The 26,597-nt window shown below is 43.0% G+C and overlaps 3 protein-coding genes across 6 annotated transcripts; 1 reads left to right on the forward strand and 2 right to left on the reverse strand.

Annotated features, from left to right (window-relative positions):
* The first annotated feature begins 163 nt into the window (after positions 1-163).
* wdr13 (WD repeat domain 13) lies at positions 164-6,245 on the forward strand. Its single transcript, XM_034537635.1, has 10 exons — positions 164-271; positions 802-889; positions 1,015-1,246; positions 1,584-1,693; positions 1,925-2,055; positions 2,145-2,452; positions 3,785-3,965; positions 4,119-4,260; positions 4,419-4,537; positions 5,724-6,245. The coding sequence occupies exons 2-10, from the start codon at positions 849-851 to the stop codon at positions 5,906-5,908; spliced, it is 1,449 nt and encodes a 482-aa protein (XP_034393526.1). The 5' UTR covers positions 164-271; positions 802-848; the 3' UTR covers positions 5,909-6,245.
* A 5,131-nt stretch (positions 6,246-11,376) lies between these two features.
* LOC117733741 (probable G-protein coupled receptor 173) lies at positions 11,377-12,682 on the reverse strand. The gene has a single exon (XM_034537586.1). The coding sequence runs from the start codon at positions 12,680-12,682 to the stop codon at positions 11,471-11,473; it is 1,212 nt and encodes a 403-aa protein (XP_034393477.1). The 3' UTR covers positions 11,377-11,470.
* Positions 12,683-17,600: 4,918 nt separating this feature from the next.
* On the reverse strand, positions 17,601-26,358 carry si:ch211-167b20.8 (protein phosphatase 1 regulatory subunit 3A). 4 transcript variants are annotated; one of them, XM_034537283.1, is made up of 4 exons: positions 25,163-26,358; positions 22,169-22,215; positions 21,677-21,759; positions 17,601-19,377 (listed from the first exon to the last, which is right to left on the reverse strand). In XM_034537283.1, exons 1-4 carry the CDS (start codon positions 26,023-26,025, stop codon positions 18,460-18,462), a joined length of 1,911 nt encoding a protein of 636 aa, XP_034393174.1. In that variant the 5' UTR covers positions 26,026-26,358; the 3' UTR covers positions 17,601-18,459. The 4 variants fall into 4 exon arrangements, with proteins under 4 accessions (XP_034393174.1, XP_034393173.1, XP_034393172.1 ...); XM_034537282.1 differs by having other exon boundaries at positions 21,677-21,762; XM_034537281.1 differs by having other exon boundaries at positions 25,157-26,358.
* Positions 26,359-26,597: the final 239 nt, after the last annotated feature.

Here is a 26,597-nt window from a genome sequence, read left to right on the forward strand (position 1 = left end):
AGCCTACCAGTGTTGTTATCAGTGTTAAGAACGTTACATGACAACCCTATGGAACCACGCTGTTGTAAAACTAACTGTGTCTATTTCTATTGACATTTTCATTAACTGTGATCACTTCACCACATCGGATCAAACAATACATCAATGGAAATGCGGCGCAACACCCGGATCCACAGAGCTCCAGCGCGAGCGCCACATCAGTAAGTGGGCGTGGTTACACTGTGTCATGTGACTTGACAGTGAACGCAGCGATGGAGAAAAGCTAAGGAAGGTGAGCCGTTTTCACGCGTATTTCTCGGTGTTTCCGTGCTGTATTGTGACAACTCAGTGCCTTCCACTGTACATAAAGCTGCTCGCTGGCATACTATCTAGCTACACGGAAGAATGAGCTGGAAACCGATTTGGTATACGAGTAAATAGCACGTGATGTTGTGGCTAACTTGCTAGCTGACGTTAGTTAGCTTGGCGTCGTTAGCTGTGCATTTGGTGCTACTTCCTATCCTCGCGTTGAAATGTCCCAACCCATTCATTCTTTAGCTCCACGTGACACATTTCAGTTCACTTCACATTCCAGCAATTATTTCCTGGTGTCAAACTCACGTAGCAAAACAGAGCTCAATATCGATTGATGTGGTGCCTTTTTAGATTCTGCACCATCACCTGATTCAACGCTGTGGTTGGGTGGGTGATGTTTCACTTCTGTGAATGTAACACTCACGCTAGCTAAGCTACATTTGCATACAGTGACATGAGTGTTATTTAGTTCAATTTGCTAACAACATGTGTTGTGTATTCCGACAGGAATCTGCCCTAGCAGTGGATTCCTCTCGACCCAGAGTGCTTGTGGAATGGCAGCAGTTTGGCAGCAGGTTTTGGCAGTGGACGCAAGGTGAGACTCCCCATACTGCAGGCTTTTAATAGTCTAAACTGATGAAGAAGCTATTCAGACGTGTAATTGCTTATGGATCACTTGTGAGTTATTGTGTGTGCTGTGTCACTTCTTTCCCTGCCCAGGTACAATGCTTACCGCACGCCTACGTTCCCACAGTTCCGAACTCAGTACATCCGCCGACGCAGCCAGCTGCTCAGAGAGAACGCCAAGTGTGGCTTTGAGCCGGGGCTGCGCAGGCAGTACCTGAGGCTGCGCAGTCAGCTGCTGGCCCTGCGCTACGGGCCCCTGTCCGAGCAGAGCAGCTTCAGGGCCAGCAGTGTGCGCAGCTCCCGCACCACACTGGACCGCATGGAGGTCAGACCCAAAGAAACAGAAAGGGCAGGAAATGTAGAAGAGAAAGCATAGAAGGGGGGTGTCTGTACAAATTTGAAAGATTAGACATAAAAATATCGGAGAGTTGGAATGAACATATAGGATCCTTAAACCTTCGTCTTCATTAATCAGCAGCATAGCCAAGCAACACTTTGGTTGCCCATACATATTAAGCTGAGCAGCTTGGTTGAAATGGCTGGCATTGCCCATTTATATTGGCAATATCATTAACTCAAAAGTGCATGGTAATTTTAATACGCTTTCAAGTATTATTGACCATTATTTTATTTATTATTTCTCTTCCATTCCTCTCGGGCAGGACTTCGAGGAGGACTCCCGTGCCCAAGGGGCTCGTGGTCACCGCCGGTCCGTCAGCAGAGGATCCTACCAACTACAGGCCCAGATGAACAGAGCCGTTTATGATGAGAGGTACCTAAAAGAGCGCCACACAGAGATGCTCAACTTTCATTCAACCTCTTGGCTCATCGCCTTGAGCAATTGAATTCGCTTTGATTTATTTCTCATTTGAGCACTTCTGTTTTGGTTGCACTGGGTAATGATCAGATCTCGTATATTGAGTAGTCAGCTTTAGGCAAGGGTTTTGAGGTGTGTTTTATTGACTATATGCTTACATGGTGTTTTTTTTATTTCTGTCCGCAGGCCTCCGGGCAGTCTGGTGCCCACCTCAGTGGCAGAGGCCAGTCGTGCCATGGCAGGGGACACAACTTTGAGTGAAAATTATGCTTTTGCTGGCATGCACCACATATTTGACCAACATGTAGACTCTGCTGGTAAGTAGTTTTTAATTTATGATAATCCATTTGATCACGTTAAGCTTCCACATTTATTTCACTCAATCTTCTTCTCCTTGTTCTTTTAGTTCCACGGCTGCAATTTGCTAATGATGACAAGCACCTCCTTGCTTGCTGCTCCCTGGATGGCAGCCTCTCCATCATGACATTGTCCCCATCTCCTCCCAGTGTGAAGGTGATCCTGAAAGGTCACGGGGGTCCCGTCACGGACTTTGCTTGGTCTTTGAGTAATGACATCATTGTGTCGACATCACTAGATGGGACTCTGCGTATCTGGAACACGGAGGATGGTCGGTGCATCCGAGAGGTCAGAGATCCAGAATCCAGCGAGTTGCTCTGCTGCACTTTCCAGCCCATGAACAACAACCTTACCGTGGTGAGTCCCATTTAAGACATGTTATCATTCATCATTCATGTCTTCTCTATTACGTATTCCCTAGTACCACAACAACTTGATTTTGTACTCTGTTATGGGTAATGATATTAAATAACGCTTAATGCAGGACTAGAGAAATAATAGATCCCTGTCTAATTGGCTGTGTGTATTGTAGTTTTTTAATAAACTAATATACTTGTTCATCCTATATTTCTTTGTGTCCTTAACTTAAAACCTTGGAAGATTCACAATGTATGTGTTACAGTATTATACTTCTAATATTTTAAAGGAATCTTTGAATAATTTCCTACTTTTATGGTAGCAACAATGCGGTCCTGATAAGACGTTTGTAAAATCCTGCTGATGTTAGTTTTGTTAACTCAAACACAAAAGTCAATGGCTGTTTCTAGGTTTGAGTTCAATAACAGTGGTGATACTTTGATATTGATATCTAAGTAAATCAGTGATGATTCAGAATTCCTTCTAAAAAGTAAAATTCTAGAATTAATTCCAGAACTGCATAATCATCTACCTAACAGTCTTGAAACAAGACGCATAGTTGTGTGGTAAGACGGTGACGGTGACTCACTTGTTTGACATTTCAAATGTCTGAATTTAGATGAATTTAAACCTGAAAAACATTATAAATGCCTCTCTTGCCATGTCTCTGTCCCCACTAAGCCACGTTTGACGGTGTTCTTGGTATTTGAGGCACAGACCAATTTTATCACACGAGTTGTTCAGAATTTTGGAAAAATTGAATAAATGTGCTCTGCTCGGGTCTTGATGTACCCATCAACCAACACACAACCAATGACGGTGACCTTTGCAGCTTTTATTTGCTCCTCAAGGTACATAACATGCTGTAAAATTATGAAAACAACATGCATATTATTTTACTATAGACACTGCCTCATTTCTGTGAGTAAAATATATTCACAAAACAATAAAAGCATGTAAAGGCAAAACCTCAATAGGAACCTTTCATCCCATCCCAATAACTGCATGCATATTTACACCGTGCAGACATTGATTCAAATTTGAGAGTTGAATGCCATCTTTTGTTGCCAAAGCAAGTGGTAAATGTCTTAAAATAATTTAGTTTATACTTGGCTTTTAGATGGCAAATAGTTGAATTGATGAGCAGATTGTAAAATGAAAGCAAAGTTCTGCACAGCCGTGTCCATTTACTGTTTATTAAATGGAACGTGAGTGAGATTGATATTTGTTTTTAAACAACAGTCGGTACCAACAACAAGCAAGTGCCAGTCAGTTTATCAGCGCACCATTGCTGGAAAAATGAAGATCCTCACACCCAGTTCTGTGTTGCAGGTGGGAAACAGCAAGCACCACCTGCAGGTAGTGAACATCTCCACTGGGAAGAAGGTGAAGGGGGGCTCCAGTAAGCTGACAGGCCGCGTGCTGTCCCTGTCCTTTGATGCTCCAGGGAGAATCCTTTGGGCTGGGGATGACAGGGGGAGCATTTTCTCCTTCCTCTTTGACATGGCCACAGGTACACTCCCAACATTTCCATTTGGCAAACATTTGGCAGTGACTGAATCACAAATTAAAATTAGATTTGGAATCTCACACTAAATGTTATCTCTGGTTGAGAGGGTTGATGCATCTCTGCCGGTCTGCTTGCCCCTCCCCCTCCCCCCTCCAGGGAAGCTGACCAAAGCCAAGCGTCTGGTGGTGAGTGAAGGCAGCTCCATCTGCAGCATATCTGCTCGGTCCTGGATTAGCCGAGAGGCCAGAGACCCCTCGCTGCTGATCAACGCCTGTGTCAATAAGCTGCTCCTGTACAGGTCAGTCTGTAAGGGCACGTCTCTGTTTGAGAAGAGGCGGTTTTGTCTTTGCTGAGATTATAATTTAAAAGCCATCTTCATTAGTGTAGCTTGTATGTGAAGAAGTATTTCCATTGTTACGTTGAATCTGATCACTTATCCCACCTTTGCATTGGCAGGGTGGTGGACAACGATGGTACACTACAGCTGAAGAGGAGCTTCCCCATCCAGCATGGTTCCCAGCATGTTCATAGCATCTTCTGCCCCCTCATGTCTTTCAGACAGGGGGCCTGTGTGGGTAAGACGTCTCTATGTACTGTGATATTTGAATAGTAAATGCAACCTGAATAGCAATGGCAGGTTATAGAGGGTGAAAAAAAAAAAAGAAACATACTGCTGTTTTGGGATAACAATAAAAACCAAAATGGCAACCTCTTCAGCAAAGTAAGTAACCTACTGTGTTGTTGGCTTGAATGTATGTTTAAGTTAATGTGATTGGCTTTGTAAAGCGCTCATCTACCAAAAGGTTCTAGAAGTTAATTTAATTTGTATAGTAATTTGTTCAAACGTTTTCAGCATATTGTTTGCAGAAGTGAGATGTGACACTACTCTACTTCAGAGCTTCACCTTATTTGACTTTCCTCACTTTTTATTATTTCCTAACAATCAACAGTTGATTTCATTCAAGGCTCGTCAGTGTTTAAATTATCAGGTGTTTGTCTCCCATCAACAGAAGCATCTCACTCGTCAAAATTGAGTCTTCAGTTAGGGATGTGTTGTTATTTCACTGTTACAACAGCCACTGAGGTTTTGCAACACGATTGCTTACTTTATTTCAAAAAAGGGTGTGAACTGACAGAAGTTGCCTCATATCTGCGTCTCAAGATGGTTGAGCTGCTTCTCCTGCTAGAAAAGGAAAAGCCCTGCCGTTGGCGAGTGTTTGTGGCGCTAGCTTTTGACTCTTGGTGTTGAATCGCGACGTCGCCCGTCATTGAGAGAACTTGCTGATTGGCTGTTCAGCTTCAACGAATAGGAGGAACAAATGGAAGTGAGCCAGGAAACTATAAAAGTTAAGAGAGCCCCACCATGTATGTATGAACGGCTTGTATATCCACATTCCTGGATCTTCAGGTTTCCCTTTTTGAATGATACCACTACCTGCTGGTACGGAGAGTCATTTCCTCTCACACAGAGTGGACATGCTAGTTGGCTTTAGTCTTTGCCGCGTGTTCAAGTGCAACCTTTTGGCCGAGACACAGGCGATGGGAGGCAAAGTCGGCCTCCGCTAGTGCTTGGATGTCGGTTTGTATCCGGGCCTCAAAGGCTGTATTGTGCATAAAAGTGATTTTAATACCATCTCTTGATATTGTTTAGAAGCGGTGTAAACTATTGAGACACCATTTTCATTCCAAAATGTCTAAGCCATCCATCATTTATCTTGCTGTCCTTGTAATTTCTCTTCCCCATTTTCCCCTCCCGCACAGTGACCGGCAGCGAGGATGCCTGCGTCTACTTCTTCGACGTCGAACGCAACACCAAGGCGATCGTGAACAAGTTGCAGGGTCACGGGGGACCAGTGCTGGACGTCAGCTTCAACTGTGACGAGAGTTTACTGGCATCTGCCGATTCCACCGGCATGGTCATCATCTGGAGGCGGGAGCAAAAGTGACCGGTCCACCAATACATTGCTTCCATCCATAGAAATGGCCCTGCCGACCCTTAACCGTCCAATAACGAGTCTGTCGATTTTCACTGGAGCGTAACGGGCTGCATTAAACGTTTAACGATAAGTCAAGTGCCATCGGATAGAATACCATGCTGTGTAGGTGGTAGGGATGTTTTCAACATACAAGGGAGTGCAGTGCGTGTGGGGGGAGGGGTTGGATGTATCTATGTGTATGTGTGTGTCAGTACTCCTACAGCTGCAAAATAGTTTTTTAACAAAGAGCACTACGCCCATGCATGTGTCATGGCTTACCTCTCTGACTTGTACGGATATAACTGAATTCACGAAAAAAAGGCTACAACGTAATCTTCCAGAGAAAACCGGTCCAACACTTTGTATCGCGTTGACGGTCCCGCTGGCATAGATCTAGTTCACTATTTATGTAACTGTTACTCAAGCAGTGTAATCAAGTGTTGTAAAACCGCCTTGTTTGCTTTCAATTCTGCAATTGCCTGTTTGCATTTAAGACCATGTGCATGACATTGAACTCCGTATCAGACTGGGCATATCCAATTGATTGTCACAAAAGACAAGTGTGTTTTTGAAGTACGTGTTTGTACTAATCTGTGTGTGTGTGTGTGTGTGCGTGCGTGTGTGTGTGTGTGTGTGTGTGTGTACTCAGTTCCTGCTGGTTGCAGATTCATATAAATTATTTGATGCACATTCAGAATAAACTACTGAAACTGTCGGCAGTCTTTTGTGTTCTTTTTTTTCACCTAATATATTTGAACAATACAATTTAGCAAGTGTAAAATAGTAACAACAGCTTACTGCAGAAAGGTGGTCATTGCTAAGGTGTAGGAGTGTTAGTCATTGTGTGGGTCTTCATGATCTACACACCATTCCCTCTACGTCAATGACTAAGAAAAATATACCATTGTCTTTGGAACTGAGCTATTTATGATATTTTATCATGAGATAAGATATTGTGAAGGGACTTAAATTTAAGTTAAGTTTTAAATAATATTTGACTTTTTGAGTGATATATCTGAGATTTCTTTTTTTATTATTCCTTTGCCTGTCTGGCCATGAATCACAATACTCTCATTGATAATTATTTTTTACGGCATTGCTCTATGGATGTAAATGTTGGTCCACCATTTTGGTCCAGTCTGAAATATCTAAAAAACTGTTGGGACTATTGACTTGACATTTTGTACAGATATGTATGTTCAGCTGAGGATTGATACTCCTGACTTTGATGATTCTGACTTTTCATCCTGGTCAAAATGGAAATTCACATCAACCTCAACTGTACTTTCTGTTTCGTACTAATCAGCAACGGTTGAAATACATACACACTAAAGTAAGATGGAGAACTTGGTGAACAAACCTGTTAAACAGCATAAGCGTGGTCACTGTGAGCTTTTTAACATGTTGCCCAAAGCACTGTTTTGTTCAACGATGTATGTGCAAGTATCTCTTAAAGCACCAAAAATCAAACCCTAAAATGTCCCCACATTATTGAGGTTTTTGGTCAAATTTATATAAATACTGGATTTAGTCAACATCAGCTGTTGTTAGTTGCAGGTACACTACATTAAATATCCACAACGCATCAGGTTGATCAGAAGTTTCCATCCTCTGATCCATTTAAAGAAAGTCATATCAACTTTTGGTCTTCGTGGAGGCTGAAGAGGTATTTTTCAAGAAAAAAAACGGCAACATCTGAAAAACGTATGTTTTGATTAGCTCAGGTGTCTGACGACCCCCACAATTATTGATTTTATCTATTTTATATTTATCGGAACCCTTTTATGGGTGGTTTGGGAACCACTGATCACAACCACAGCTTGAAGCTACTACACATATAGACATGTCTGCTTTTCTAGGCGCTTAAAATCATATACAAATGATACATGAGTGTTGTATTGTCAGGCTAATGTATCAATCTCTGCACTAATTGCAGCATCTCAGTGGAGGAGAACAATATACATAATTTACAAAACATTGTGATAATGGGGTAAAACAAAAAAATGTGTGTGCTTAGGAATGTGTGATGTCATATTTGACACACATTATGTAGGATTATTGGCCAAAAGCTGCACCTCCAGACTTTTAATTGTTTTCCTCTCAAGGTTGGTGGGGTGTATTGTGACGTGGGTGTGCAAGCACAATGAATGGTGGCTGTCTGGGAAGGTCGGGACAAGGCTTTGTTTGTAACGGGCAGGAAAGGTGCTGATAAAAAAATAAAAGAAACAAGGATTTCTATCCAAGAGAGCAACACAAAACTTCCACAGTTTGGACCCGAGTGCTCTGATTGGACAATGCAACAACTCTGTGTCTTCAGAACACGCGGTGGGCGAGGATACAACCTGTTAAACCTGGACTGTTTATAAGACGTTCACACAGTTGACGCTCGCTCACCATGGAAACATCAGCCACGGTCTGAGCCCTGAAATAAAGACAATGGAAATTATCTCTCTATTCAAAATACAGGCTAATTGTTTATCCAGAGAATACACAATCATACAATGGCTGGATTTCAATCAGGCCCTAATTATGATTGAACATAATGTTCTCCCCATTCTTTCCATTTCATTTTGTAATGTCAGAAGCATAATTATGTGGTGTGGTTGGTTGCATACGCTTTGCTATACATCCATATGATATTCAGGGGAGTTAACCCTTAACAACAACATTTACAATGCTTTCTATTATAAGCATTTGTATCTTTTAGGATTTGATTATTTCTCTCTTTGAGTGCAATCCTGATACTTGTTGAATCAACTTGTATTCATCCAGATAGTAACTGAGTCTTAAAGATTGAAGTTGGTTTCTCTGGTCTGTTGAACGATTGGATACCGATTGTTCGGTTTACGCAAAGGATTCCACAGCTGCTGCTTGAGAAGCCTGCTACACAGGAGCAGTTATTTTTATTGACCTTATTTTACAGTCTCCATCTGGGGATTTTGAGCTCGATCAAAAATAAAATACATAATTTCATAGTTCTGCTTTGGAGCATCAATATAAAATGCTTGCTTTAAGTATGTTAAACAACTTAACTATTTTAATGTTTGAATCCTATCTTGTCTGATTCTATAACACATTTCAACAACCTCAGAATATATTTGTTTAGCTTCATATTTCAAAGTGCGACTAGAAAAATACTATGAAATACATTCTTTCCTTAATTCAATAGATTCAAAGGTTTTGCTTCTCCAGCCTCACTTGGTCCGTTATGACCAGGAGGTTATGGTGCCCAATGTTGTCAAACTTTAAACAGGTATTGCTGTGTAACTTTGTATGACACTGCTGAGCTCTGAGCTCAGGACTCTTCTCTATTCATGTTAGGCTTAGGGGTCGTATTTGTCATTATCTGGTTTATTTCATTCATAGACACTAGCACAAGTTCAATGGTCTCACTTTAAGCTCTTTTGCAGGAAGATTTAAGTATATTTGACCATGAGCTGAAGAAACCAACTTGTTACTTCCAACCACATTTTTTGTTCCCATAAAGTTCAGTTCAAGCTTGTATACAAATTGTAGTTCATTCTAACTCCTCAGTCTTGTACACCTGTCGCCAAAGATTTGAAATGTTTCTACTTAAGCATGTCGTTCGGTCGTCAGTGGAGAAGAAAGCGTCAAGAAGCCTTTCAGATTTCATGCACTAAACTGTACTAAACTAGACCAATTTGTCACAAATGTAGACTCAGGATGTATTTTGTTCTACATGTACCGTAAAGTGGTCTATTTCCTGTTAACGCGTAACATCCAGACAGGTCGTAACTCAGAATGCATCAAAAGTAGAGTCTTTATTGATGAGTGGGCAAAAGAACCACCTCAGTTAAACTGTACAGTTACAGAATATCATCTCGCGAAAGAATGCCAGACGTAAAAATGATGGACCTCAGTTCCCGCTTCACTTCGTCTTCCCATATCAACGTCTGTACAAGTTGTAATCCCCACTCTTGAATCTATGAAATGCAGTGGAATGCATGCTAATACAGTATGCAGTGCAAGTGTCCACATTTAGAAAAATTGACTGCACAAATATACAGTATATACGCCTAACATACTGTAGGTCTGACATTTGTATTCTCTTCTTAATTTGGAGAAAACTTCATATCCTGTAAGCCGGTTACCACACGCCAAACATCTCTGGGGTCGCATCCAGCCTGAAGGAGTTTTGACTCTGAACCTACTGATCCAGAGGGGGGGCCGTTATGTTGGTTGGGTGGATATAAGAGGGCCTCGGAAACATTCAAGTTTTCTTCTCATTAAGTGCCACTTAATTTCTTCTCTTTTTTAGTATACTGGTGAGAGCATAACAATACTTTAAAAACATTCCCAAAATCATCATTAGCTGATGATTTCTTCTTCTTTTTTTTTTTAACGACGTAATTCATATCATCACTCAAGTCATTCAATTCTCTCGCCTGTTGTTTTCTAATTATTCTGTTGCCTTTTTTTCATAATCCCTCCCTACTTCACATTTGCTCGTACACTGAAAGGAAATGTGACTGACATTTTTCAGTTACGGAAATCCATTTAAAGGATACATTTCCATATGTTTACTGTTCAATTTCGCATGATTTTGAGACACCGAGATGAGCCTGCTTTCATATTGACTATATTAATACTGGAACCTATCCTATCATCATTATTTCTCTCATCTTTCTCCTTCCCTCTCGTCTCTGTCTACCTCTTCCTCTCTCTCTCTCTCTCACACACACACACACACACACACACACGCACACACACACATACACACAAATGCTATATAAAAACACACAAGCAGGAATATATATTCCTGTACAGTCTGTACAATATGAAATCAAGTCATATTTCAAAATAGTGTCATCTGCTTAACATGTATAGTTTACAAATAAAAGAAAACAGGCATTTTTTTTTATGATACAAAGAAACCTGACACGCCCTAAATCAAGTCCAAAAAATCAAGCATGTTAGGGGCTTCTTGGGTTCACAACAGCTATTTCAATGTATCCACGGGTTATTGGGTCCATTCAATATTCTGCAGTCTCCTTTGAGTTACATGAAAAGGCGTCCAGGGTGGTCTATGGATCCATTCAGACCCCTTGAGTTCCTTGACGTGTTTCAGAGTTAGTAACGCTCTGATCAACACTTTCTATTCACAGTCCGCAGCAAATTTCTTCAAGGATTTGACCCTTTTGTGCCTCAGGTATTAACACAGACACTCGTTCTCAGTTGAAAGCTCTGGGGCGTGTCCCATTGAAATAAGGCAACATTATTTTAAAATGGCATCTGTCACACTTAGTTGGAGCGGTGATAGTTGTGATCTTTCCTACTTAGTAATCATTAGTAACTTTTCTGGGTTCAAACCTCTACAGCGGACACATTTATTCAAATATCAACATTCTTAATAAAATGGCACTTTGCCCGCACTTGTCGGCAAACAATTCGGATTTTGTTGTGCAAAACAACAAAACAGACACTTAACCAGGGTGCATTAGATCACTCCTACTCTCCAAATTCTCCTTTTAAAACCTGAAACATTCTCCTAATTATTACACTCATATCTCATCACATGATGCAGTAGGCCTCATCCTGGGGAAGGTGTTGTTTAGTCCTCCAGTAGGTGGGCAGGTGAGCTCTCAGCACTTTCCTCAGGTCCTCGTTGAGCAGGAGGCAGAAGATGGGGTTGACTCCGGCTTGGACGAAGCTCATCCACACTGTGATGGAGAGGTACCTGTGAGGGATGGTGCAGGACTTGACGAACACCCTCCAGAAGCAAGCCACGATGTAAGGAGCCCAGAGGACCAGGAAGAGCAGGGTGATGGTGTAGAACATCCTGCCCAGCCTCCTCTCTGACCTCACCTCTTCCATCCCGAGCAGCCGCCGATGTTGGTTATGTAAATTTTGCCTGATGCCCAACAGAGTGGGTGGCATGGGACCACGACCGAACCCTGCAATCCAGTTAGCCGCAGCTTGACCTGTGGCCCCAGGACCGTGGAAGGTCCAGTTCTGGCTGATAGCTGGCACGAGCTGGACAGGTTTCATCTTGCGGTGCCGGTACTCAAACAGCAGCAGCTTGGCGTAGAAACCGTGGGTGGCCAGGACCACCACAGCCAGCATGAGCATGAAGCCCAGGGTGTCGTTTGTCTTCAGGTAGCGGTGTTCAAAGATGCACTGGTCCTCATCGCGGATGAACTTGTACGTCCCCACATCGAAGACGGGTGGGAACGCCATGGCGACGGCCAGAGTCCACACCATGCAAATGATGGCGGCGCAGGTCCAGATGGTCATGCGCTTGGCGTAGAATCGGTGGTGGGCGATGGCAAGGTAGCGGGTGACGGCCACACAAAACAGCATGAAGGCAGCGTGAAAACAAAACAGCACGGCCATAAAAGCCACAACTTTACAACTCAAGGCGCTGTAAGTCCAGGCCGAGCTGTTGTGGACGGAAACCAGCACGAAGGGGAAGCAGGCGGCGGAGCGAACTGCATCGGCGAGGCACAGGTCCAGGAGAAAGAAGTAGGGGGCCTTGTGAAGTGTCCGGTCTCGCAGGACCAGCAGGGAGACCAAGAGGTTGCCTCCCAGGCTGACACAGATGATCAAACCCAAGAAGACCAGCTTAAAGTAGGCAGACACATCTGTGGCAGAGATTCCTCCACTACTGCCGCTGCCGCTGCCACTGCTGCTGCCGCTGCTGCCGCCTCTTGCCATTCCACTCTGAGAAGCCAGCACAGCCAGCAAACTGCCTGGGCCATCGATTGGTAAGCTCTGGTTACCCATTGTATCGCCTTCCACTGGCGCCTGCCTGGTTCGGGCCCTTTTCTAAACACCACTGAGCCTCCTACAGCCGTCGTCTCCCACGGCGCTCCCGTCTTTACAAGGAGAGGCCGTTAGGATCTTCTCTACACGACAGACTCATCTTTCCTCTTTGTCCACAAGCTCGCCACCTGTGAACAGAGACACAGCTTTTGAGGGATGGAAAACAAGATGTCTGACGTTGCTCGTTAGGTCTAAAACAGCCCACTAAACGGAAACCGAGCTTACATCTAACAGCATGGCTGTAGAAGTGCGGTGTTGGGCAACACAGTGTCTTTGCCTTCCTGTTTCTGTAAGGCTGGGATCAGATCAGCAGCTCTACAGCATGCCAGCTCCTTGGCTCTCTCAGTAATTACCTTGCCCGTTGCTAAGATACAACAGCTCACATACTTTGTGCAAGTGTGGGTGTTTGAGTGAATGCATGGGGGTGTACGGGGGGGGGGGGGGGGGGGGGGAGGCAGGCACAGGACAACCAACACTCGGCATGTCCACCAAACAGAGACCGTGCTATGCTGCTCTGTTCACGTCTATGAGCGTGACCGTCGGTTCAAGAGCACAGGGTGTAATCTGCACAAAACAAATATTCAAATATAATTGGAGAGCTGGTAGCCATCTTTTACATTATTTTTTATCATCGGCCTACGTGTGAGAATTTGACTCTTAAGGAAGGAATGAGGAAGTTATTATTGTGATTAGTCAGGCTTCAGTGTTTGAGGATGGAGCCTACAGTAAGTCTTGTTTCATGAAGACATGATAAAAAATGTGAAGATACATTTAAAAAAATAATAAAAATCCAAGATGCAGCATCGTTAAAAAGCTCATTTATGGCCGTAAGGTGGTAAATACAACATAGCTGTGCTTGTCTGGGTGGGCCGTGTCTATGTAGGCCATGAAACATAATGTGATCTGCTGTAACTGAGGGCTTGTTTTTTATCATACGTAACAGCCCTCTGCCACCTTGACAAATATAATTCCACATGATGAGATGGCTGTCATGTCGGCTAGGCCTGAAACACACTGAAAAACCGATGAACAGGTGTCAAAATCACCTCTGCTGTGTGTGTGTGTGTGTGTGTGTGTGCGTGTGTGTGTGTGTGTGTGTGTGTGTGTGTGTGCGCGTGTGTGTTAGGGAGGGAGGGAGGTAAAGAGAGAGAGAGAGAGGATAACCTACCTTTCATCCCTTCATCTTTTTTTGATATGTTCTTCTCTCACGGCAAAAACAACAAAAAAAGGACAAAAAGGATCCCAGTCGCTTTGTTTCACTGTTTTTTACATCGAGAGAAAAACACATAATAAAGCCTCATGCTCGTGCTGCGCTCTCGGGCTCAAACAACACCTGTTATTCATAAATCCAACGGGAGGAAAATCGAGTTGACAAAAAACATATAATAAACACAAGGCTATCTAATTATAATCAACAGCTGATCAAACCATCCAGGGTGAGGTCTCGGCCACATTTAAGAGATGTGGATGAAAAACATCCACCGCCACCCTTTTACAGTCTCACACAGAGGGATGTGTTCATTTGTGTCTGAATATCATCCGAGAAAAACAGATTGGATGTTGCATCGCGTCGAAGATGGATTTCCAGAAGGCTAGCAACAGACGCGATAAAAACATATATCTTGATCCATTCACATTTATCCAAATGATGTCAGATTTTCAATGCTTATAATAACCCACCCACAAACGATAGAGAGGGGGAAAACAGATCCGCGCATCCTCTGAACGAATCGTCTTGGCATGTATATTGGCTGATGGCACCAGAACAATTAGTCCACACAGACAACCGCCGCAATTCGTCTCTTTTCCCCATCTTTCAGTAAAAAAAGAAAAAGAAAAAAGAAAAAAGGCGAAGTATTTACCCCGAACTGTTAATATGCAGTCTTTGTTTTGCTGTCCGGCGAAGGTGGACTACATCTTAATGGTCCACACAAAAAAAAACCCTGCGTGACAGAACAAATACATTTCTGACAAATCCAGCGATGTCACGAGGGGGGGGGGGGGGGAGAGGAGGGTGGGGGTGGGGGGGTGGGGGGGGGGGGGGAGGGGGGTTGGGGGGCGCGTCGCCAAACGCAGTCGGATAAAAGAAAAAGAAAAACAACGCGGCTGGATTAGGCGAATTATTCCTGAATAATCCCAATTATGGCTGCTTGCAAGGAGGCAGCTCGCACATTCGCGGAAACCGTCGGTTTTATTCGGAGGGAGGGAGAGAGAGAGAGAGAGAGAGAGAGAGAGAGAGAGAGAGATGGAGAGAGAGAGAGAGAAGGGGCAGAGACATAGAGACTGGGAAGGATAGGGAGAGAGAGGGAGTGGGAGAGAGAGAAAGACACTGGGAGAGAGAGAGATAAAGAGAGAGAGAGAGAGGGGCAGGCAGAGAGACTGGGACAGATAGGGAGATATAGAGAGACACTGGGAGAGATAGGGAGATATAGAGAGACACTGGGAGAGAGAGAGGGGCAGAGACAGAGAGACTGGGACAGATAGGGAGATATAGAGAGACACTGGGAGAGAGAGAGAGAGAGAGAGAGAGAGAGAGAGAGAGAGAAGGCTATTGTGAGCAATTTGAAAGTGATGTTTTATTCTCTCCGGCTTCATGGAGGCGATGACACCGCGAGGAGCTCCAGCTGTAAACCAACTGTCTTTGATCGGTCTCCATGGCCGTGGTGGCAGACTGGGCCGAACCTGAAATCACACACAGACACTGGCCTCAGCAAGGAGTTGTGGGTCCTCTGGAGGAAATATTGGGCCTTACTCGGCCTCCCTTGTTACAGAATAAAATAATACAACTCACATTGGACCTTAAACATCACCAAAACCAGTGTTCCACAATGCATTGTTTTTATTTTATATTTCTGCCATGTTCATGTTTGTAATTTAGACAGTTCTGTAATTGTTGCTTGTACATTCTGACATTTAAAACTTGTACCTTGCTCTTCTTTAATTAATCACTGTCACCTTGCAACTCCCTTTACTGTAGTTTTAAAAAACGTTTTAATTGAAAGGTTCTCTTTACAATATTCCGAATATTAATATGTTAGCAAACAATTATTGGCTAAGTAAAGATATAGTGGAGGAATGTACCCTTCCCTCTGTTGTTATCAGTCTGGTGTTTTGGTTATTCAGCTGGCTGCCCGCTTGCCTTTTAATGCATGTTTCTGCATGTGAGCGTGCCCCACCGGTCACAATGTTTTAAAGGCATTATTCAACATTGAGAGTGGAATGTTTTTTTAACTTCATAGCGTGAAGATGTTGTGGCCTTTAGGAATGTAAACAGAACACATTTTGGACTAACAATGGCTGTGATGGATCAGATAAAACCACTAAACTTCATTGGCCCCATGGGTGCTAATCCCTCTACGGTACAATAACAGGTTGGAGGAGGGTATTATTGTTATTATATTATTGTTGTTTGTCTCTCTGTCTATTTAAGTACAAGCTACACTGTTTTAACTGTTTCTTGTGATGAAATTGTCATGCCACCGAGAGACAGTGTTGCAAAGAAACTTTATTCTTCACTTAAATCGAGGAATCACACAACAGGCCTACCACAAGTAACCACCAGAGACACACCGAGACACACCAACACTGGGGAATGAGACAAACAGGGTTTAAATACACAGGGAAGGTGCAGGTGATTGGACACAGGAGGAAACAATCAGGGACAGGGCAGACAAATCACAGGGACAGGAAGTGACTGGGACTTCAAAATAAAACGGGAAACAAGACCCAAACTCCAGATCCTGACAGGAATAGCTCCATTGGAACAAAGTAAACTCAGTGATATCATGTGGAATGGAAAGGGCAAAAGTAAGAGTGAGAAAATACCCTTAAGTGGCTGTTTCATGCACAAAACCTCTTTTGATATCACTACTTAACGTGGCTTTCAGTGCCATATTGCTTAAAAAGTTCATTATTTTTTTGGTAGAATTCACACTGATTATCTTCCTTAAAGCCAGTTTTAAATCTGCTTAAATTTGTAATACTTTCCAGACTCAGTGTATGTGACCATCACACAAAAATTAATCACTCCCAAACGTTTCCCTGCACAAGTCTATGAAGTGCTCTGATTAATAATTTAGTTTTAAGGCCAAATACATAATCCACATAATCCGAAGGATGCCTGACATCCAAGGACGTTTTGTGGTTTTCGAAGTTAATAAATACAAGATATAGTAGATTGATATTTTTATTTTATTGTATTGTATATATTGTAAACATGTTTGCTGCTGCTTCAAACAAATTCCCCCCTGGGGATGAATACAGTCTATCTATCTATCTATCTATCTATCTATCTATCTATCTATCTATCTATCTATCTATCTATCTATCTATCTATCTATCTATCTATCTATCTATCTATCTATCTATCTATCTATTTAGCAGGAACACACTGTTTATATGACCCCTTATTGACTCCCATGATCACAAAATATAGATAATGCCTTAAAGATATCAGAAATAGCGCATCATGTAGCATCTGAGGAGGTTTCCTGAGGATTGTCAGCTTTAAAATAGTGGTCTCGGCTTACAAAGGCCAGTGTGCTGGGTACTCGATGACACCATGACCTCAGTGCAATGCGTGACCTTTGGCTTCTATCTGCAGCTCGTGTTGCCTTCTGTGTATATTTCCACTTCAGGCGAAGCTGAGTGCGCTCCAGAGACGAAAAAAGGCTGTGATGTTATTTTTGTGACGCGTCAGTCTCCCTGCACTGCAGAGTCATTACTGTGCATGGAACGGTCACGCACACCTTAACTTTTGCAGAGCGGATGAAAAGACAAATAAATAAACTAAGACACGACAGAGGATATAAGGACCACGTTTAATGGCAATACACTGCAAAAACTGTCATCACTTCAAACGTGTTATTCAGTGCTTCAGTCCGCCTGTGAGGTTGTCAAAGTGGTGCGATAACGTTTCGTGTTGCGCAACAACAACAATCTGGGTTTACTAGCAAGAATCCAAAGGAAGACTCATCAAATGAAATGGTGAGGATTAAATTATGTCACAATGGACAGTTTTCCACTTTTGTCCCTCAAGCAGCATATGTTTACTATAGGTGTTTTTATTTTATTTTAGGCATTAAGGCAAAAATACTTTGCATTTGTAAACAAAATTCCATCCATTCCAAGTCTCTTTCGTGTCCCACTACCGTAATGTTTTTTTTGACATAACAACACGTGGAATTCACAAAAGTTAAATTCATGGCAGTGGGGTTAGACAACAACACTCACAAAAACGAGGACAAGTGTATTATAGGACTGATTGATCACATCAGAATATAACACCACGTACACCATCTCAACATGACAACACAAACGTAATTACAGACCACATACAAAAAATATACTGTGCTATATAATAATACATAATATAATATATAATAATAGATCATATATATGTGTTAGAGTGATCACAATGGTGTTGTAGAAGTGGGGTAATAAGTGACTCCTGTTCTATTAACTAGCACTTGTTTCACATGAACATATTTGCAATATTTGTGTAATTACTTTCTCCTTGCATTGGACCTTTCATGGAAACACTGTTTCCCTTGCACCCTTTCATTTGATCAAAACATGTACTAATCTATAAACTCACAGTGACACACAACTTCAACGGGAGACTCGTGGGGTTTTTTTTGTTGGTGTTTTTAGTTTTTTAGTTTTACTTGTTGGTGTTTTTGGAGTCATGAAAAGGCACTTCACTTGAAAACAGATCAGAATGAACTTGTGTGGCAAAATCAAAAACGGTGCAGGACCAAAACCAGTCCGATTATGAAGAGGGCACTGGGTTCCTGCAACACTACCGAGAGGGAGACAACTGCACTCAGAAAGACGATGGATGGCATCAGGTTCCTGATCTCGGAAACCTCTGACAACGTGTTTGGTAGATTCTCGGATAATAATGCGTCGGGGGAAATCTGGGGAGCGTCTTCCTTCCCTTCCCAGGCGGAGGAAGACTGGCATGCTGAGTCCGGCCCCACGTTCTCTGTGAGTTCAGGTGGCGCTGGAGTTTCACCTTCTGCTCCCAGAGACGCCTCGCCCTCTGCCACGGGGGACACAAGCTCAGCCGCGCTGCCTTCGTCATTCTCCGCGGACCTGGTGCAACCTTCTGATAATCCTGCAACAAGTTTGCTCAATCCCGCTGCGACCTCTCGCTCAGAGCCTCGAGTCGCAGTGGGAGGAGCGGCGCACTCAGGGGGCAGTTCGAGACAACGGTGGCTGACCGGGCCGTCGGTCATACCGTCCTCTCCTGTTGTTGGCCACAGATTTGTCCCTGCGGTGGGAAGATAAACGCACGAGGCCTCGGAGGGAGGGATTTCCTCTTCTCTTTCCTGGGAGCTGTCTGATCTCGGCCATGACTCGTGTTGCAGAGAGGGAGTTGGAGCCGGCAGCGGTGCACGGGGACTACGGTCTACGGGCACGCCTGACGTTTGGTTGCCTAATTCACAGTGGAGTCTGGGTATAGGCTGTGACTTATTTGGCTGGACCGATTCACTGGCACAGAGCACAAAGGATAAATTAGTTTGAAGTGTTTTTTCGGAAGACATGTAAGGGAATTGTTCACCTGGGGATACAGTGTGAGCGGACAGTGAGCCATCAACAGATGGGAGCTCTGGCTTCGGTGGGACACAGGGACCAGATGGGTGATCCGCAATCTGTTAAAAGTACAACAGCGAGACGACAGTGACAGTTAGGAGAGAGTAAAGACAAAGGGGGAGACATTTGTATTCCATATTCAACGTTGCACGCGGAGAAAGGAAAAGCATTTGACGGCATACTAATGCTTTTCTGTGAAATGGATCCCATGCTGACAAGGTAATTGTGAGGAAATGCAAACAAAACAGGCGCAGAGAATGAGCCCAATGCCCAGAAGACAAGACTATAAGACCCATAAAACCCAAATAACAGAAGGGCTAAGATAGTGCATGTATATCGATGAATATGTTCAGAATTAATATCATTTTATTCTCATGTTTCCAGATGATAATCCAGCTCGACCCTGGATCCTTTTTGAGGGATGAACACTACAGAACTTGAAAAGTGCAAGTGGGGTGCATATCTTTGCCAGGTGTGTCTGCAATGACCACAGCTGTAATATCTTAATGAAGGAATATGAACCGTCTCGATAGCAAGCAATAAGACGTGTTTTTCACTCACACGTCGCCAACATGTTGAATTGCCTTTTTGTGTCACATGTACATTGTGTAAATCTTAGAGGGAAATGTATTGAGAAACTATTTCATAGCAACACGAAATGAATGAAAAGCTAAAGGAAACCCAACTTTTGTGCACAAGTGAACCATTATATAAGTGAATCCTGGTAACTTGATAATTCATTTGTCAGGAATAATTAAGTCTAAAAAAGATTCTTAAAATATAATATACTATATATATATATATATATATATATATATATATACATACATATATATATATATATATGTATATATATATATATATATATATATATATATATACTGGATGATGTATGGAGTAGGGAAAACATTTTCTTTCATTTGAATGCTCTATTAAAAGGGAAAGAACATGCATATGAACACTGATGTAAAACAAACGTGATGATTACATGCCTCACAGATTTATGTGTTGTATCAGTGAAACAATATTACCAGATCACATCTTTATAGTCAGGAGGTGGAATCTCTTTTTGCTGACCCTGGGCTGACTGACGTAGTTAAATAAGTGTCTGTAATTTCCTTTTCTTCTGAAAAACACATTCCAGTCTGATATTTTATATGCATAGAACCGATCCAAAATCAACTTTTGTTTTCCCAAAATGCTGATGTAAGCCCCCTAGCTAATCCCGGTTTCAAGCAGCTCAACGGTTCTCTTTTCCACCGTACCGAGCAACGCGGGAACTGATTTACTCACGTGTGGCAACTCTACATTTTCAGGGAAATGTGTTTATTTGCTTTCTTGGCAAGAGTCAGATGAGGAGATTGATACCGCTCCCGTGTCTGGTTATTAAATATGAAGCTGCAGACAAGTGACAATTAGCTCAACTTAGCATAAAGACTGAAAGAGGAGACTCCAGGAAGTTAAAGAAGAATAAATGTCTGTTCAGTCACTACCCATCGCCGGATGAGGTGACACCATGGTGATTGAGCCTCTGGTCCACTGGCGAACGTCCTTCTGCAGTATTAAGAACTGGCTGTCTGTGGTACACCGTATAGATATAATATCCTTTTTTGTTTTGGATGGAGTCAAGTTAGCCGTAGCCTCGTCTTTATGCTAAGCTAACCTTCTCCTCCAACTTCATAAACTATTCCCTCACAATAACAACAGGGCCACAGTGATTGCGCAACATTTCAATACAAAAATAATCCAAACATCTTGACAACAGCACATCTTCAGTCATAATCACAAATAATGTAAACACATAGACATGCTTACATATGGTGTGCATGAATATTAGAACGCTGAATTATTTAAAACGGAAAAATCAGAAGGTGCAAAAGAAGAAAAAAAAACATGAACAGCATGCATCATGATATAAATACGATAATGCGCTGACCAGGAAGACGGCATACAGTACTCGTGCTACAGCGGTGAGAAGCGAGACGTTACCTAAGTTGTTGCTGAAGCTTCAATGAGCTGTGAACAACATAAACAAGCCAGTGATGATGAGCTTTAGAAGTTGACCTGAAATGTTTGCCACGTTTTATGAGACTGAAGGGACAAAGCACTTAACCTGCTGACCTGTTAATAAGGAATGTGTCAACAACTGCATGCAAATCAAGATCATCTGAACATAATCCTACAAACAATGTGCTCCATATCTTCTGTTGATTAATGTGATGGACTATTTGGCCTTTAGCAGGTCGTAGACAGTTCATGAAGGAAATAACCCTGCTGGTTAGCAATTCATTCAATTAAAAGACACTCCTTTCTTTCCCATTCGTCTTCTTTTTTTCTTCTTCTTTTTTTTACACTTACCTCGATGTCAATCTCCGGATGCACGATGACCGGGCAGACAGCTGTAGGTCTGAAAAGTCCAGACCTGGAGGTCCGTGCTTCTTCTGCTGATGTAAAACAGATATGTACGCTGTGAGAGCCTGGTTAGTTTCATTAAAGGGAGCACTCGCCAGATCGGCTCTAGTGTTTGAGGCTTAAATCTGTTCACAGAAAAGCTGCTTTGCATACGGACCATTTACAGTATGAAACAAAGGGGAATCTACTAAAAGAAACTACTGAGTTGCACTGCGGGAAATGTATGATCGAGCATTTTTAATCCCCGACTTCATGGACGTGCAACACTGGCAAAGTAGCCGACCACTTTAAGTAAAGTGATGACTTCTACATCCCATATGAAATGCAATCCTTTTTAATTATCCATTGTATTAATGTTTAATCATTTATGCCTCAGCTGTCTCAGATAGCAAATTGATATGTCAATAGTGATTTTGGACGACAGCGTTCATGCTGTACCTTCGTCCTTTTCCTGCTCGTCCTCTGAATCGAAATCATCATTCATACTGAAAGAACAGAGAAATGTGAGTTATGAACCAAAATCAAATATCTTCAGGATTTTTACACACAGATCAACGTTGTATTGATGCAAAACAGGAGGCCTAATAGGAATTCTGTATTAAAGTCTGTATTAGAGGCGACTTTACAGTGTCATACTGGTTGAGATGAGAGCAGACGAAATAATAACCTTTGAAATAAACCCTAGCCAAACCCTCCACCGCTCAGACAGTTTTGTATTAACGACTCGTCTTTGGCTATAACAGCAGCCTCTGGATCAGCTGGCGGATGCAGTGACCGTGCCTGTCAAGAAAGAACACCAATTTGGGCCCCCCGAAATTGAAAATAGTATTTAATGTAATAAAGAAGGCACATTTTAAATGGTGGTGGAAGACGGTCAGGCACCATCATCTACACGTGTTACAGATAATTAGGCTTAATATTTGCTGATGCAGTTTGGCTGTTAATGTGCTGAATTAGCCATTTTAGTTGGATATGGCTGGGTATCTCTTTCCAAGTTTTGTACAGTTCTGCTTCTGAGTTGCTGCAGCGAACGGTTTTAACGCCAAACGCCTTAGTGATGAAACATCTCGTTAGAGTGTTTGTTTAAATAGACGGCAGGGTGGCAAATTACTGACGAGGGGTCATTGAAAGGTACAAGCACAATGTAAGTCAGTCGATGTCATATTGCTATATTGGAGGTAATGTATCCAATATAATTATAATGACGTTGGACTAAATGCCTTTCTTTGGCTGCTCAATGACATATAATCCATGTCCATGGTCCTCGACCATGACGTCATTTCATATATACTTAAATCAGATCCTACATTTTTTCAAATTGATGGGAATTGATACAATTTAGTCGAAAATCATCTGCAAACTCATGGCGCAGACATGTTTCGTATAAGAAGGCGCTCCTGTTGCAGCATTGCTCTTCAACGGATGCCAACAGAACTAAAAGGTCAAGAAGTGTGATGAGCATGTGACAGGAGCTGGAGGAGCTGTCCATACTCCTTGTGCTTATTCCACGTCCAGTTATATATATAGATATATATATATATATATATATATATATATATATATATATATACGTATAATGTGATCAAATGTGAAGCTCGGACACCGTTTTATTGGGGCAAACGCAGCATCCTCAATAACAATTACAATAGCAAGAAAATGTCATTTTGGGAAAAAAAAAACTGGATTTCTGAAAGAAGACCTTTCGTTATGCATTTGAAGATTACATCTGCGAGGTGTCAGGTTGACATGTAGCTTTGTGGGCACACGTCTGGTCCAAAACCCTTTAGGAAACTTCAGATCCCTAGTGACCTGAGCCTGATATTGTTCAAAGAGAAAACCGGGTGTGGCCAGGTGGGTGATGAAGACTGATTTAGATACAGGTCACACATTAGTTTGCCTGAGCCCCGTCCGATCTGGGAGGTGTGGCCCCGTTCGGCCCAGGTCGCACCGCAAAACTCAGCAGCAAGTTGATGCAAATGAAAGATTAAGACTGAGACCAAACTCAGTAACATCATAGCAGAAACACGGCATCCTCCCTGCTTTGGTCTCAGTATTCACTCACAGCTACATTAAAGTGTGATATCTGTATTTACCTGCGGTGGATACACTGCGGTTCAATAACTAAAACAAACTGAGCCTGTATGTGTAAGTCACATCACCTTACCGTAAGTAAAACAATCAAGCGTCTAGACTTGTTTTATCCCATCGTAACCGTTCCTCCCACTGGCTGCCTTGTTAATGTGTTCAAATCTAATTATCAGTGAACTTCAAAGTGCCTAATGAATCCACGGTGGGGGACGCCGGTACAGTTTCTGCTCCCCAAACGCCCCCATTTCCGATCAGTGACTCATTCATCTCCAACAACCCATCTGGCCCCTTCCAGCCTCCAAACAGACCGACGTGACCAACGGCATCAGCGCACACCCCGTTTGCGTGTTTTATGGGTCCTTTATAAGCGTGAGACTTTTTTCCTGCTGTCCTCCGTCTCTGTCCCTGCACATCGTGAGATTTATCACACACTTTCATGCCGACAATAATTAACATTTAATTCTTCTTCTTGGAGATTAGCTGATTTAAGTGAGGTAAATAAAGAAGAGAGGTGGTCTGAGTGCCAGTCCCCAACTACTCAAAGAAAAGAAGCCAATCTGTTGCAATGAAATTGCTCCTCTCCTCTATGACTCTGATAGAAAAGGTCAGAGGTAAATCTAATGGGGGCAGGGAAACGTCAGGCCTGAAATAGACACCTGCCCTTTGCCTATTTTGATCGTCCTCGCACACCACTGGATGATTGGCATTCTGGAGGGGGTTTGCACTATTTCCAAAACTCTTTCTATCTCCCACTGCAGACCCTGAAGACATCAGCTATAAACAAACTGAACTCGGTTGCTTCAATACTCACCCTTGTGATCTCATTATGCAACAGACTGTTTAGCTGTGTTCATCAAGGTTCGGCATGTCTTACTCTGATAAAAGCCGTCTCCAGGCAGAACTCCTGAATCAAGCTGAATCCTCATTTCAGCCACAAAACCTCACGGGGAATTAATAAGCAACTGGAGCACTTCAGCTGTGGCACAAACCCCAATGTCAACCGCTCTTGTGACTTATCTCATCACGATTTGATGGCTAATATGGAACACATGCCAAAGTTAGGGCTATGAATTAGATACTAGGCTCTAAAAGTATTATCATTCTGAAATGATTGTGCCTTTGAGTGTCTTAATTTTTCCTCGCAACATTTTTAATCTAATTTAGGTTTGACCAATTATTATAAATAGTGAGCAGATCAATCTGTGGAGGTCAAAGGTCAGGGGAATCTCTCAGACAGACGGTTGCCAAAATATTGCACAAATGGCTAATCAAATATGCATCCGTTTGGTCTGTGTCTGACAAATGAAAGCATGCCATGTGACAGGAGGAGAGGTATACCTGTACATTTTGGGGGGTCTCAGGATACCTCGAACTTGCTGCGAGTCGTCGTTTGTCCGAGTAGAATCGTCTTCGTAGGACAGAAGCAGAGTGACCACATAATTCATAGAGGAGTTATTAGCCCAGTAATCACCATCAGAGGTTTCATAGCGGACGACGAACTCAATGCGAGAGCCGTGTGTGGTGTAAGGTGGTGCAAAAGACAGCTTGAAGGAGAACTGATCAGTGCTTCCATCATGAGATCCCTGGACATACTCTGCTGGGTGGTCAAAGTAAGTAGCCCAGTTGTCCATGGTGGATCTGATGTAAACTGCTTTGTGGAAGGAGATGTTCAGGACCCGTATCACCCCACTGAAGGCAAGTGGCTCATTCTCTGCTGGAGATATCTGCTCGACCTCCACTTTATTACAGTGCACCGCCTGCAGCAAGGCACCGGCGGTGGGCGCGTTAAACTCTGGCTGCACATGATAGATCGGCTGTCGCTCTGGCTTTCGGTACTTCGCCTCCTCTTCCTCCCACCTGGTACTCTCCTCTTCATCGTCCGAATCAAAGGCAACAAATTCCTTCACGTCCACCAGATCGCCACCTGTTGTGTCGGCAAAAAACACTCTCTTTCCGGCGTGCAGCGCGAAATGGATCCGCATGTACTCAGCGGTCTCGTCGTAGATGGAGTGGCCTCGCTTTCTGGGCACCGGGGAGCACCTCGGGATGAGGCGGACGTCCTCCGCGCTGTCGTCGTCTTCATCATCATCATCATCATCATAGTCGTTGTCGTCCGAGTGGGACCTGCAGACTGCCTCCTCGGCCGATTTGCCGGTTTTAATCGTGGTAAAAAGGCCCTCTTGACTTGGTATGGATAAAAAAGACATGTTTGCAGAAGTGTTCAGTCATGGAAGCTGTGCGCTGAAGGAAGTACTATGGCGTCTCCAGAAAACACACACTACTAAATACTCATTATTTGCGCAGCAGCGCCGAGTGTCGATCCTGCCCGAGAGCCTCTTTCGTCAACGTGTGGCGTTAAATGTCAGCCATGGAAACATGTCTTTTCTGCCAGCCCGTGTGATAGTGTATCCCCTGGTTTACGTGACTTTGTGCATCGCAGTTGTTGGCTGCTGTTGCCGAAGGAGCAGCCTCTAATTTTAGCACTGACCTACAGGGCTCTCCATGCCCCAAATGTGTCTTTTAAATTGGTATAATCCTACGACTCCCCCTTGTTCTTTTTGGTTTGGGCTGGCTGAACGCCCACTACTGGAAATTGGATATTACAGCGATATCATATAAGCCAGATAGGTATGACCTTCTTATATCCAGTCTATGGGTATGGGATATATAATGATGTATACAGTATATATTAAAACCTTTGCAAACACCGTCTGGTGTAAATTATTTTTCCAGGTTGGAATTTCTATTTCCATCACCTTGAGAGTGTAATGGGCAACGT

This window comes from Cyclopterus lumpus, chromosome 7, assembly GCF_009769545.1.
Source record: "Cyclopterus lumpus isolate fCycLum1 chromosome 7, fCycLum1.pri, whole genome shotgun sequence".
NCBI classification, from domain to species: Eukaryota; Metazoa; Chordata; class Actinopteri; order Perciformes; family Cyclopteridae; genus Cyclopterus; species Cyclopterus lumpus.

Bases quoted from the DNA above. Each gene is read 5' to 3' on its own strand.
- wdr13 (XM_034537635.1), top strand. From the start codon at position 849: ATGGCAGCAGTTTGGCAGCAGGTTTTGGCAGTGGACGCAAG. The intron at 1,247-1,583 runs GTCAGACCCAAA...CCTCTCGGGCAG, and splicing joins CCACACTGGACCGCATGGAG to GACTTCGAGGAGGACTCCCG. The intron at 4,538-5,723 runs GTAAGACGTCTC...CCTCCCGCACAG, and splicing joins CAGACAGGGGGCCTGTGTGG to TGACCGGCAGCGAGGATGCC.
- LOC117733741 (XM_034537586.1), bottom strand. From the start codon at position 12,682: ATGGGTAACCAGAGCTTACCAATCGATGGCCCAGGCAGTTTGCTGGCT.
- si:ch211-167b20.8 (XM_034537280.1), bottom strand. From the start codon at position 26,025: ATGTCTTTTTTATCCATACCAAGTCAAGAGGGCCTTTTTACCACGATT. The intron at 21,763-22,168 runs GTACAGCATGAA...GTTTTACATCAG, and splicing joins CGAGCAGGAAAAGGACGAAG to CAGAAGAAGCACGGACCTCC. The intron at 19,378-21,676 runs GTAAGTGTAAAA...TACTTTTAACAG, and splicing joins ATCCGGAGATTGACATCGAG to ATTGCGGATCACCCATCTGG.